Genomic DNA, 14,536 nt, shown 5'->3' with positions numbered 1-14,536 from the left:
GCAGAAATGCGGCCAACTTCTTTCCCCACTAAATTCCTTCCAACCTTTCCCGGACCAATTCCCAACCATCGCTTAACACCTCGTTCCTGATGTAAGTATTTGATGCTGTCCCACCACCTCACGGTTTCGACGCACTGCCTAGATAATAGGTCCTTGAGGTCGTCTTTTGATCTGAAAGGGGCCGCAGATACATTAGAAACACACAGTATGGCTGCTGGAAATGTAATATCGGCAGTCTCTAGGCTTGTACGCATGTATCGGGCAGCAGGGGCCATGATCGGGCTATGAAAAGGGCTATCACTCTTCAACCTCACAGCACGTGGATCATGGCCACCAAATTGCCGAAGTTGAACAAGGAGCGTCTTGATCCTTTCCAGACTTCCGCTCAGAACTATCTGGTTCTTGGAGTTGATATTTGCAATGAGGACTTGCTTTATAGATCCCGATTCATAACTAGAGTCGTCCCTAGAGCCAGCTGACCCAGGCCCAAGAAATTCTTGTATGGCTGCGATCATCCCCTCCAGGTGATCTACTTCACAGATCAAAGCGACCATCCCGTAACTGTCTCCGGACTTCTGTTGAGCCCTACGGGTACACTCCGCCATGACTTCTGCACGTCCGCGAACCATTGTGAGAGCGGATGCGAATTGCAAATATCCTCCAGCAACCAGGGCAGCATACTCTCCCAAGCTGTGCCCGAGAGTCACGTCAACCCGGTCCTGTGTTTGAAATCCAAATTCTTGCTCCAGTATCCTCAGAATTAGTATCGAGGTTGCCATGATCGATGGCTGTGAATTTGCCGTCATGTTCAGTTCTGAGCTGGGACCCTGGGCTATCAATCGGGAAAGAGGGAAACCCATTGTACTGTCCATTTCTTCTAGAAAAGGCTGGGCAGTTTTCGGGAATGCTTCTACCCAGGGTGTTATCATACCAACACGTTGTACTCCATGGCCTATGTACAGTCAGGTTGGCTCTTCAAGACCTATGGTTGAGCAGCAAACTAACCAGGGAAGAATAGAGCGGTTCGCAGAGACGGTTCAGCCGATTGCGTAGTGAACGACCTGCGAATGGCGTTTCGAGCGCACAGAACGGGGGTGAAGGCTGAGAACATGGTGGATTGATGCGATAGCCGGCCTCATTGTAAGATTATGGACTTCCTCCTATATCAGCAGAATGCGCCCAGATTTCTAGAAACCGAAGGCATCATTAGAAATGAACATGGAGCCGTTCACTGTATGAGGTGGGGAAGCTCCCTGCGATCGGTAATCGGTCTCTTGTTCTCTCTGCCTATCGTCCTGATGGTCCTGGGTCCGATAAGCAACAGCGAATATAGCATCCGAGTCTACTCACCACAAGCAATGCCGCGCATCATCGCAGGTTCATCAGTAGGACGCAGTAGTGTCAAGCTCTGTCGAGGATGTTGTCGTTAGGACGTTGTCCCGATAGCCGAACTAGTGCGTCATGGAAGGAGAGCCTAAGGCCACAAGGCAGCCAAGGGAAGCTCCGGTCTTGGCAGCGCTGTCTGTATTTATTTAGTTTATTTATCCAGTTAGAACTGCTGAACCTTAGCAACGCATTGAAAGTGTCGACTTCTCACAGACGAACGCGAAGCTCTGTCGTCTTCAGCAATCCATTTCTCACGCGATCCTTACCGATAGATTACATCCCCTCTACAACCTCCTCGCTGCCACCTCGATCACCCGCGACATGCAAGGTCGATACTGAATCCTCCCATTGCGACCGACTACTCACTGTATTCAGCCACTGAACCTACCACCAGCTTATTCGTCGCGACTCATCACTTGTTCATGTTACAACTTTAAAACATGTTTGCGCCAGGGTCAGGAGGCCAGGCTGCCAGTTCCCTGCGCAGCTCGCGAAGACGCCAGAGAACAAGTCTCGAAGATTCCGTGAAGCCCCCAGCTGCTAAACGTCAGCGATCCTCCTTACGACGAGAGCCCAAACAACCTGCAGCCGACAAAAATGTCACCACCGCCCAAGAGTATGGCAACAAGCCAAGCGCTGTTACCAGAGACTACGGAGTTGAGACAGGCCCCCAGAAAGAACGGAGTCTTGCAATTCGAAGCTCAGAGAAGACCAGCAAAGCAACGTCTCAGACTGATCACGCTGTTGTCCTGGTAAGGCTGTCATTGCTTGATATTTACCGCGATTATATGCTAATATTCTGATAGTCTTCCAACGATTACTACACCGTCACACAACTTCCATCTGGGTCAGATCAACCTGGAGAGACAATTTCTGGTGAGCTAGTAGCCCATATGACTAATGATCAGCCTGCAATTCTAAACTCCAGAAATTAGGTCCTACAAGATGCATATTCAATTCCGAGAGCGGCTTTGCACTTTTGCTAAGCCAGTCACGAGCTTTGGTCTGGCCATACCACACTAACGTGCCTTCACCAGGCGGTGGTGGGCTTCTGTCGGTATCGTTGTCGGAGTGGTGTACCAACGATGGGGAAGCCCTGATGGGAACACTAATATCAAACGCTACCTGTACAGTGCCAGGACTCTTCATCATAGTACCCGCTACCGGTAAAATGATATACTGGGAAACTGCCTCAAATGCGACGTTCATGGGTATTGCCAAACAAAAACAGAGCGGTCTTCAGGGATCAATTACCGGCCTATTCTATGGTGAGAAAGTTACCGATGTTATAAATGCCGAGCCAGCTGGGGTTATTACAACGTTTTCTAGTGGGAGGGTCGCGCAAATCACATTCCGAGACCCCCAAGGGAAACCCGCTTTGTCTGTGAATTTTTTCCAGAGTACAGCCAAACTTGGGGCGGGGGGACTTTTCTTTGGTATCCGAAGCGTTTTGGGAAGCTCGGCGTGGCGCAAAGATATCGCTGCAGTCAAGGCTGGGAACTCATTGTTTCGAGGCCAACGAGATATTATTGTTCTTTCCACATCCGGCCTGCTTGAGATCTGGGACTCTCACTGGAATGGCGTCAATAAAATCCGCGCTGAGGTCGATTTGCAAAAAGAAATATGCTCGTACTTGGGCTTTGAATCTAACGGGAAACCTGAAAACTGCCTCAAAGTACACGATTTCGTGGCTACTTACAGAGAGGCCAAGTCACCTTCCAATTCTGAGGAACAGCATAATGAAACGTCTCTGTTTATTCTGATCGATATATCTCGCAATACGCCTGCGAAGAGTCTCGCTGTTATCAAGGCACGGATACAAAATGACAACTTTGAAGTCCTCTCTTTGAACACTCTGGAGAATATGACACTCGCTCAAGGCTTTGAGAAACAGAGACCCAGGCTACACGTAGTGGAGCCTTGGGAAACAGCTTTCATTCTCATGGGACGGAAATTGTTCATCATGTCACTCCAGGAGATAGAGGCATCCCCTTCTGCTCAACTTCTGAATGGCATTGTCCCGAAACCTTTTCAAGATCGGCTTCAGTTCCAGGAAGGTGACAAGTACGAGATACTTGGAATTGGGTCCGAGGAAACGTCTTCAGAAACACAAACCCCTGGGTGTAACGTTATGATTCGTGGCTTTGGCCTAATTGGTATTTCTGCTACATCACCAGGATCGGATACTACCGAGTATGTCCGCGTTACCGCTAAGCAGAAACTTGAGCAAGCTGTGTTCTTTGGAACAATGTCGAATACCCCGCTTAGTTTTAGCAGTGACGGCGAACCGGCATTTGCACTTGAGGAGTACGAGCAGGCGGCATTAGAAATCTGTAATGATATTCTTCGTTCCACTTCCCAATATATTCCTCGTGCAGGGATATCACTAGACCAAACTTTGCGCCGACGATCAAAAGCCTTGGGTGATCTGGCGACCGAACTAATCCGTCGAAGACTACCGTTGTCGAAAACTGTACGGTGGGAGTTGATGTGGGCTGGCGAAAAGCTAGCCGCTCAACGGTCTATGTGGAATTTGGAGGAAAATTTTCGAGAACGATGGGCTTCTGAGACCTTTCTCTCTCGGGTTATAAGCCTGATGACCGACAAATACAAGACTGAGTACGTGCCTTCTCATAATGACAAGCAAAATGATCATGTGCGCCAGTGGTTCGACTGCGATACATTTCAGATGCAACACATTATTCCATGGATATTCAATGCGATCCGTGGATTAAAAGGACCATCTGCTCGCTCCAGTCCCGAGTTTCTCTCCCAAGTATACCAAGCTAGCGAGTTGTCACTCACGGTTCTCGAGGGGGCCTACAAATTCAGAGAAGACCATGCGCTGCAATACGGTTTTGCCGAGGAGGACTTTGATAATGGGGTGTTGCTAGGATCGTATTCTGATATACCTGAATTCTGGACGTCGGAAAACATGGTGTACAATGAAACCCTTCATATGTTAGATTTCGAACTTGAAAGTTCAAGATGGGTTCACCAATCAGTATCTGATACGTCTGCAGAAGATCATGACATGATAGCGAGTATTGGGGAAAATAGTTGCCGCAGGCTTCGCGTTCTCAATATGATGCTCACCGAGAGGGTTCGCTGGCTAAATGCGCAGAATGACCCAAAGTTTGCAGATGAAGCCATCGCACTGAAAGATTCAAGTGTCAAACAACGAAAGTGGCAACTATACAAGATGGGTGGAATCGGTCAGCTTCAAGGGGCAATTGACCTGGCAGAGGAGTTCCGTGATCTAGAAGCACTGGTCGAACTCATGGTAGAGCTCCAGTACCTGGTCAGAAACAAAAGTAGCCCGGTAGAAACATCAATCACTATTAACTCATCGGGTGTGCGTGATGAATCCGGGTACAAACAAAAGATCGCGAGTTATTTCGATCACTTTGGCGAGCCATTCGCGGACGCCTTCTTCTCGCGGTATATCGGCATTCACCAACCTGGTGTTTTGTTGACAATGAAGGATTTTCAGAACCATCTCACCAGATTCTTGAGAAAGAGACCTTCATATGCCCCATTGTCTTGGATCAATGACATCGTTGGAGAGGGCGACTATCAAACAGCATCATCTGCTCTCGAACAGCTTGCCCTTGATCATGATGATAATTTATGGGATCAGCGGGTTCAACTCTCTTTAGCAAAGTTGACGAGACTGGCCTCTTTGGAAGAGAGCAATGTGAGCGACGATGCAACGCCTACCAAGCTACAGGAGCTTGATGACAAATTAGAAATAGGCAATTTACAAGAGCGTCTATATGAACATGTGTTGCCGGCTTTACATAGTGCAATCGATGAAAAGGCGGAGGTGGAACTAGCAATGGATCAATTTGGAGGCCGCGTCACCGATCAGCCTGCACTCAAGGATCTTCTTGAGGAGTTACTGACACGATTGATACGCCGACAACCCCTTGATGCCGAACAACTCATCAATATCTTAACGTTGATTGACGACGTGCGTTTCTTAGAAGGAGACGAGAGCTCAGTCTCTGGGCGCGAATTTTACAATGCTCTTCGAGTACTCCGCCTAAGTGGTTACGCATCAAGCGATCCTGTTAAATACGATTTCTTAGAGAGGTTGATCTGGAGGAGATGCTTCATACGAGACGATTGGCACAGCATTTCAAAAACCGAATTTCGCTCAGACGATAAGAATAGATCTCTATTTCTGAACACAACGCTCGCAAGGACCTTGCTTGCTTGTGTTGAGGATGGTAAGTTAGGCTTGTCGCAATCTTACACCATTTCTCAACCAAAAGCTTACAAGACGACAGAAACTGAAGAGAATCGAGGTCGAGGAGAGCTATACCCCGTTCCGAATATATCCGACGTTCTGAGTCTTGGGTCCTTAGAGCTTATTAGAAGTCGCTTCCGACCTGAGCAGTGGCCTCATATTGAGCGTGACCTTCGAACTGAAGTCGATTCATTGGAGCGCCTCCTGGAAGGTACAAACCTGAAAGAGTGGCTTTCAGGTCTTTTGTTGCATGCTGAGGAAGAGTTTGGGGGGACTAACGTGAAGGGGGAAAGGTTGGTACCGGAGTCAACAAAGGCAAAGTTTAGCTGGGTGTAGGCCATCGAATCACACAGCCTTAGATGGCTAATTCTTTTTGCTATTTCGGGTTTGTTCTATCGGTACAAGTGGACAGCTTGGGTCGGCCAGTCTATGTATTTTAGTACTAGGGAGTATGTTTTTTGAGGGGGGGGGAGTTTCAGGATCAGCAAGCATCGCACACCCAAGAAAAAACTCTCCAAGGCATGTAATCTGTAGTTTCGTCGACCTGAAAAACCGTAGTGTGACATTTGGACGTACGTGATCAGACTGCGAACAGGTCTAGCGTCATTTTGACTAGCACATATAGATTCGCCGCCATTTCGTCTGGACTTATTATCCGCCTCTCATCATCATATCATATTTCGTTACACTACGTTTCTTCTTGTGCTTCGCATACCAAGCTAATTTTTGATTAATTTTAGCTCTTTATAAATAGATATTAAATCTTTCTTGAATAAAAACTTCAAAATAGTTGAATATTCAGCTTAATTAGGTTAGAATTTCTATAGAATTATATTAAACGTAAACTATATTAAAACCTACTAAACTTTTTTAAACCACGGCTGGCCATCTTTTCCGGGTAACCCTTGCATACCATCAACACCGTTTTGTCCTCTCGGTGATCATCGTACCTGGACGTCCTTCTGCGCCGTTAATATCATCCCGTCCGTCCCGTCCATCTCGTCCAACTCCAGCAGGTATGATCATATGTTAATTAATTGTAGAGAGCGAACCTACAGGCACTGATAATGAATTACGATAGGAAGCTCTAGCAAAGTCTCTTTTGACATTGATAACATACTCTCCACCCGGTGATGACAAAGATAGAAGTGAGAAGATCAGAGCCCGAAGTGACAGCATGATCCTTGAAGAAAGAACTAGATACAGGAAGTGATTGCAATATTGTAAACCCTTATTCGACTCCCAGAAAGCTGACTCCAGTAGCTGCAGGAATCATGCCGCTACTGCTTAGGATAACCTGTCTGCTAAGAGTTTTTGAACTAGGAACTGCTGAGGACGGTGACATTGACATTGGCTGTTTGCACGGATGGCTCATTTGATTCCTAGAAGTAAAACCTGGTCAGCTTATTCATATCAATTATGGGATAGATGACACATACCCCGACAACCTGGAACAAAGCCACGCTAAGAAGAGCAGGTCCTGCAGGGAGGCTTGATGGTACTCTGACTGTGACATTGGTGTATAGTCCACCCTGAGGGTAGGCAAATCCTTCAATACTCCAGTTGCCTTGATAGAGAAGCCATTCTCCCAGCTCTAAAGTGGAAACGTAACCGGTGTCCCAAGGCTGAATGCCAATGGCAGCCGCGATATCTTGGTATGGACTAGCAGTATCCTAGATATTCTTCCAGATTTAGCTTTTGCTTATCAGAGAGCTAGCAAAGGATGAATGGATACAGTACCTGTGATTGAACTTCAATGACAAGATCACTGCCAGCTGTAACTTCTTGGTTGAGGCCAGGGGCCTGAATCCAGATTTGTTGAGCAGCTGCTGTGGCAGCAAGTGCGACAAAAGTGCATAACTTCATGGTGTATAGCGTTATTTAAGCCCAAAAAAAAAAAACTTAGGCAATAGAAGTGATAATCTGAGGACCTGATATTCTCTTGTGAGGAGGACTTGTCGGGAATTTATATCTTCGCTATCTCTACTGGGTCCGGACTATGACATGATTTCATACATGTAGTAGAAGCTACTCAGACCAACAATCGATTTCATAGGGTTGCATTGCATGAATACATGGCTGTATAAACATGAAATTTATCTGTCTATAGTGGCTGGCACTACCAACAGCTGCCAGTCTTTAGTTCCCCTTTGAAAGCCCTTTAAGCGAGGCCGCACTCTAATTAGCTAGATTAGTCCTGTGCTATGGCTATATCTGGGTTCGGTTGTTTTGTTGGCTGATTTGTTGGTTTTATTTGCGGAAAGGCACTGACTGTTCCATGTGGGCGATGTAGAATAAGCCTAAATGGTAGTTTCATTTGCCCTAATGCTTGTAAGTGTTACTTTTACTACTGATAATATCACAACCTAGATCTATATAGTGGATCATGTAGTATCAAATAACAGATAGACTTTTTTTGCAGCAGGAATAGTACACGATAATTGGTCAAGGCGGTTTCTAGATATAGTAATAGGCATCCTTGTATCGTACTGGACAGTTGGCAACCTTTACTTAATTGCTTCTTGCACGCATAATTTCGCAATTATGGGTCAAGATTGGCACCTTCAAGAGCGGTAGGAAATCTCTTTGGTTCATCCAAAATCTACCCTCGAAATGGAATCTATGGAAGTTGAAAGAGAAAGAGTCCACTCGCGGCCTGCCCACCATGACATTGGAGACACAACTCTTTTCCTGATCCTGTTGTACAGCATATTTTAGCCGGAGAGTATCTCTTAAGTATATCAGTAGCCCTCATTGAAGTGGATGGTGCAATGTAAGTGGGAACAGCTACGTGGTACTAGCGTACCAAGTTGCTCATAAAATTGTATATGCAGCCCACAAGAAATGCCTCATAATAGCAATATAGCATTGAACTCGTACTAGTCAGCTGTAGTATAATAAAGATCACAAAGAGGTCACCGATTGCTTTCAGGGAATGAGAATGCTTAAGCTAGCCTGCCAGCAAGATACAATGTCAACATAGTCAAGGCTGCCTAGGTATGTGAGGCGTGGATAGCTGCATGCAGGGAGCAAGAAATTTGTAATTGGAATATCTCACCGCTCTATGAGTTATTTGTTTAGAATAAATTACTAGTTATGTTCCCTTCTTCTGTATATACTCACTTCGCATTTCCCATTTCATATGGGTGGCGGACTGGATTACTTAGGGATCCGCGGCAGAGACGACACTAGTTTAATATGCCATCCTGACACGATATTGCTTACCAAAGAACGAACTTCACTAATAGTTGTCATCAGGGCAAGGCAGTAGAAATCAGGTGTTGGTTTTTGGCGCTGTTGGAAGTTACTGCTACGATCATGTTAGCTGCAATAGGAATTCGGTGAATACAAAGAACTCGACCAAAAAACGAGCGGCTTCCTATCATCGTAGCATATTATGTTGAAGCAATATATTGGGGGGAAACTAAATGTAGCTAACGGAAAGGACGAGGCAGAGAGCCTCTGAGCTAACTAGGTAATATGTGGAGCGAGCACAAAATGTGGCGCGGATTGCTAATCAGGGGACCAACATATTATAACAATGCTAGTATATCCACATTAAACCTATTCTTGTGCTTCTAATGGCCTGGACTCCTGGAGCCTAGAAAGTAGAATGCGGCACTGCGCAGCATAAGGTAGTATGCCGTATGTGGAACCCACCTGACCAAAAAGCTGCGCGCCTACTAGTGATCTAGTACGGTAATATATAGCTAGCGAAGAGGATCTTGTGGTATGTGTAAGGCCAGGGAGACAGTATCCAACATAGGATGTATCCGCACCTAGCTAGTGGTATTTAGATACATAGCAAATGAAGGGCATAATAAGCAGGTAACCATTATATTGTTAATCTCGAGGTTTCTTCCAATAGAGAACCAACCTAATGCAAGATTGCCTCCACCAGCTACAAGTCAATTGGTCTTTTTTGGCTGATATCTTGTGGTGATGTAGGCATATTAGGCAGCAGATTCTTAATACATGCAGCGGAGAAGACTTGAAACGGTCAAATCTGTCCCAGCCAAACTTTCAAGAAATGGAAAAGAATCTAATTGTCCTGCAGCTCACTTCAAAACTAGGTTGCAGCATGCATTCTGTTCGAGCTGATAATCGCATGTGGCGCCGTTCTATATCAAGCATTAGTACTATTTATTGCTACGAAATAAGCGATAGAATACCAACAAGACAGGGAGGCCACTCATGGACCTGGTTGTTGAGGTTCAACTAGCGACCAACGTCAAAAGCACATGTTTGGATCGATGATCGAATTTTACGATTGGATTAGCTACATATACAAGCGGTCTAGTAAAAGATGCACTGCAAGTCAAAGGGATAGTAATAGGATTATTTGATAGCTAGGCCAAATGGGTAAAATACATCAGTGACTAGGCCCCTAGGTATGAATAGCAGTAGCCGGCTGTGGTGTATAACCTGGAAGGCCTCCAGCTTGTACCGCAGCTGACATGCTCCCCTTCTACAAGGACAGAACATAAGTCGATTTGTTTTTATCTATGAATACTTGTATCAGGTAGCATCTAAGTTCCCGAACCGGAGCAGTGGTTCCCATCATTTAATCACAATCACAAATACGGCATGCATATGTAGTAGCGAATTGCTTGAAGCATACTATTTGTGTTTACGGAGTACTACTCACATGAAGAACGAATTAATTCACAAGTAGAATTCTATCTTTACTGGCTATAGGTATGAGATGCAGAATCTATATCATTCACTGCCCTAGGTCAAAGAGCTTCAGGAAATGATCAGCCACAGAGCGAATACAATAGTAATCAACAACAGAGGTTCTGCAATCCGACTTCCTGTTGACTGAGTAGTGTATCCAAAGTTCGCTGAATTGTTATTGTAACCAACGGTAGGTACCCAGGCTGGTGTGTTCGTATCGTTCTTAAGAATATCAGAATGATACTTGTCGATGACGCCAGAGAGTGTCAAGCTGAATTCTCCCCAGACTACTGTCGATCCCGACGTCGCAGTAGACCCCGTTCCGTAGACGGCACCGGCCTCAGCGTATCCCTGCAATGTCAAGTTCGCAGTTGAGTCGTCAAACTGAAGATCTATCGTTGGATTCGTGAAGTTGGTACCGTTGACCGGGTCACTCCATATCAAAAATGACCATTGGGAGGTCTCAACGCAGGGTGTCGAGGCGTTGACGTGAAAAACGCCAAAGCCCCTATAGCGATCCTCGATAGTACTGGACATATTGTATGGCGGGCTTGTGGTGTTCTTGAGGGACCAGATCCAATTGTTCTTTGGGTCACCACCATTATCATACAAGGGGCTTAGCGATCTCAGTTAGACATCGAGCGTTGATCTAGAATATGAGGTAGGCCGAACTCACTCGGAGGAAAACAGTCCGAAATCCAAATCAGGTATATATGTTATCTGCTGTCCCAACGGCAGTTTCGTGAAGTCATAATCAAGGGGCCACAGTGTTAGAAAAACATTAGCTAAGTCACCAACTGAATCGTATGAGCCTGGTTGTGTTATTGCTAGTCGTGCGCTGTAGTTTCCGCGTGCGGTTTGGTTGCTGAATGCTGGTGGACAATTGCTTGGTATAGAAGCCGCTAGCCCGCCAAACGGTATGAAGTCGACTTGTGCGGTGGCATTGTAATACCTGGTTGCCTGATGAGTACTGTCTCACGTAGCTGGGCTCCAAGAAAACTTACGATCCAACCCAGAGATACAAATCTGTAAGGTTTGCAGTCACGTTACTGGGTCGATAATTGTTGGAAGTAGAGATGTTTTGTGCCGCAATGGCAGCAACGTAGAGAGTCACGCCCAAGGCCGTGAAAACTTTTCGCATTTTTGCGGCGCAGGATTGCAGAAATTAAACACGGGCAATGGCTCGTCGTAGCTTTTTAAGTCGCAGGACTTAGGAGCCAGGGGTCTCTCATGGTTACACCCACACCTGGCGCCGGAGCGAACTACAACCACTAGTAGTTCCGTCGCGCTTCCTCGATCCTGACTGGAACGAATCTAGAGCCTCAGCTAACTGAAGAGCTAAGCCTTTGGTGCTTGATTGAAGAAGGCTAGCGCAGATAGCCTGATCCTTGCACCAGGATGATTAGATTATAGATAAAGTGGAATCGACTCGAGAAAAGTGACAGCAGTGCTGCTAAAACGATACGATCAAAATACATATGATTCTATCTTCTTCAACCATTTGAATGAAATCACAGGTTCAATTCAATCATATGTCATTACCAAATCACAAGCCAAGAAAGGATTAACGTCAGACCGCTGGGTCTTCCGCCAAAATAGGAGTCCATAGAAAGATGAGTATCTCCGGATGCTCCAAATGCACCACCTGATTAGCGGCGCACACTAAATAATAATTCCGAGATTCTGAGACAACGAAAGCCTAACTAATATACCCAATCGGCTTTTGACCCAGGTTCAAAGAGGCCAGAGCAAGGTCCATAGGAACTGCGCCGCATTTAATGAGGAGAAATACTACACGAGTTCATGGAGACCACGCGCACCTGTGGATCATTACAACAATTGGTGTGATCGTATTATTGACAAGATTACTTCACCGCTATCCCGAATATGGGGAGTGTTCTCTAGGTTACGAAATGTGAAATGGGAGACTTAGCGCGCTACGCCAGGCCTGACTTTCTAACATAGGTATAGCGGGAGTAAGCGGCTATCTACGATTCATCACAAACTAATATGACAGGTCTCTAATCGACCACCTGGGCATTTTGTCCAGACTCCAGAGATGTATGTAACGTGCGCCGTGGGTCTACAAGGATCGACAAGGCCAGGGTCCACAGGGAGGCAACGGAACGAGAACCTAAAAACGCTTAGCTACTGCTAATTAACTACTGTGTAGTTAACTAAATTAGTAGTTCGGGATGTTTAATTTAATTGGTAAGCGAGCCGCCGGTTCACATCCGTATGCAAAATGACGTTTTTTCATAGCCTAATAATTCAAAGCTAGAAACACCTGTATGAAAAACTCTGTGTGTTGCTCCACTGCAATGACTAGTTTAATTTAAGATTGAGACAGAAAATTATTGCCTGACGCTCGATCAGAGATCACCAATCGGACAACTGTGTAAAGGGTATCTAGGTGCGTGCTCCAAATTTTGGAGAAAAAGCAGACACTGGAAACGCTAGCTATGGCTTCCAAGACTAAACCAGGCACTACTGCAGTAATGTAGGATTGGCTAATTCATTCACAGAAACGACCCTGAACTTCCAAGGGCAAGATGGTTACGGAGGTAGCTGAACAGGTATATAAAGGTTGGTCCAGCACTGCGAGAATTGACATTTATCAGACAAGTCACTCTTTTCTTGACAACATCCAAGTCGTCTCCTGTACTTGATAACCCTTTTTCTTTTCCTTCCCACCTTGTTTCTTTCTTTCATCCCTAGAGCCGAGTAATCCTCGACCCAGACACGTGAAACGATCATGAGGCTCCTGGCTCCCATCCTCGGGGCCTTGACTGCCTGGTTCATTGATCAAGCTTATGCTACCAGCCCTCCTGCACTGGAGAATACCTTCAACTCTCCAGCTAATATCTCTGCTCATGCTCAGGTTCAGAAGCCCACTGCATGCCCCAGTCAATGTAACAGCTATAACACCTCACAGTGGTTTGTTTACTCCGGTACTTCAAGAGTTACTCACTATAACAAGACTATGCTATTGGACTTCACAGTTCAGAACCCTTTGAATGATACCAATAAACGGCATACAGTCCGCAGTTGTGTGACAAGTCAATCCGAGGCTCTGGATACCGCCCCTAGAGGTACTTCGTGCCTCCCAGTCTCTTTATAGTCCGAGAGTGCCTATCAGGCTAGACTATAAAGTGGCGCGGATTCAACTATATCATATAGCTCCAGTAAGGGCTCATCTATATTAAATACTATCTTAGTATACATAACAGGAAACTACTAAAAATCCTTGATCTTTGTATTCTTGGAGTCTATACACATAGCAGTAGACATACATATCAATGGTAGTCTCCACTATCCTCAGAACATTGACTCTGCTGTTAAAGAAATGACTAGCATACTTCAAGACTAAGGCTCTTATTAAAGTATCACATTACAGCACTGTGGGAAAAACATAAACTTTACTCTAGGTATTGCTGTGGATCTTAGCGGCGACCTTGCAGCTGTTCAGCGGCATGTACAAACTTGGAATGATAGCGATTATGTCTCAGGATTCACTACAAGCAATAACGTGACCACAACCCTATCCTCAGCTAAATCATCTGCATTGTCTATACCTGCAGGATCTAATACAACACTGAGCAGGAGATCTTCCCATAAAAAAGAGTTTCAGCGTCGCTCAACCTGTTCGTATGTGCAAGTAGTTTCTGGAGATTCATGCGGTTCCCTGGTAACTGAATGCGGTATCACCTCTGACGAATTCTATTAATATAACCCCACTTCTAATCTCTACTCAGCCCTTACTATAGGAGAATATATCTACTGCTCCATAAACAGTCTCCCAGACCTAGTACTGGCCCCCTCCACAAGTAGAACTTGCTACGGGCTTACAGGTCAGCTGGGGTCAAAAAAAGTTCAGCTGGGCTTAAAAGTTTAGCTGGGCTCAACATAGTATAAATTTGACGCAACTCTATAGAAAGCCTAATCCTTTTTAGCTAGTTCTTTAAATCTTTTAAATTTTTATTTAATATAGATTCAATATCTCTCTATAAAAGAGTTAAATTTAATTAAAAACTAACTTAGTTTTCTACTAATAAGATAAGAAAATTTTTTTTATTTATATTTATTCTATATCTAATTTTTTTTTTTTTTTAATATCTATTTAATATTACTTTAATACTATTCTAATAATATATTATAATAGCTATAATCTATTTTATAGAGATATTTCACATTATTTTAATAAATATTAATAATATTATT

At 45.0% G+C, this 14,536-nt stretch overlaps 3 protein-coding genes across 3 annotated transcripts; 1 reads left to right on the top strand and 2 right to left on the bottom strand.

Moving 5' to 3' along the window:
* Nucleotides 1-1,826: 1,826 nt before the first annotated feature.
* BHQ10_000003 (uncharacterized protein) lies at nt 1,827-5,974 on the top strand (the record flags this gene model as incomplete). Its single annotated transcript, XM_040875206.1, has 3 exons — nt 1,827-2,138; nt 2,193-2,262; nt 2,322-5,974. 3 exons carry the CDS (start codon nt 1,827-1,829, stop codon nt 5,972-5,974), a joined length of 4,035 nt encoding a protein of 1,344 aa, XP_040728508.1.
* Nucleotides 5,975-6,957: 983 nt separating this feature from the next.
* Nucleotides 6,958-7,504, bottom strand: BHQ10_000002 (uncharacterized protein; the record flags this gene model as incomplete). The annotated part of the gene is made up of 3 exons (XM_040874096.1): nt 6,958-7,020; nt 7,078-7,311; nt 7,379-7,504. The coding sequence occupies 3 exons, from the start codon at nt 7,502-7,504 to the stop codon at nt 6,958-6,960; spliced, it is 423 nt and encodes a 140-aa protein (XP_040728507.1).
* Nucleotides 7,505-10,384: 2,880 nt separating this feature from the next.
* Nucleotides 10,385-11,456, bottom strand: BHQ10_000001 (uncharacterized protein; the record flags this gene model as incomplete). Its single annotated transcript, XM_040872579.1, has 3 exons — nt 10,385-10,931; nt 10,992-11,267; nt 11,320-11,456. The coding sequence occupies 3 exons, from the start codon at nt 11,454-11,456 to the stop codon at nt 10,385-10,387; spliced, it is 960 nt and encodes a 319-aa protein (XP_040728506.1).
* Between the last annotated feature and the right edge of the window lie 3,080 nt (nt 11,457-14,536).

This window comes from Talaromyces amestolkiae, assembly GCF_001896365.1.
Source record: "Talaromyces amestolkiae strain CIB chromosome Unknown scaffold1.1, whole genome shotgun sequence".
Taxonomy (NCBI): Eukaryota; Fungi; Ascomycota; class Eurotiomycetes; order Eurotiales; family Trichocomaceae; genus Talaromyces; species Talaromyces amestolkiae.
This window is presented reverse-complemented; position numbering and strand designations above follow the sequence as displayed.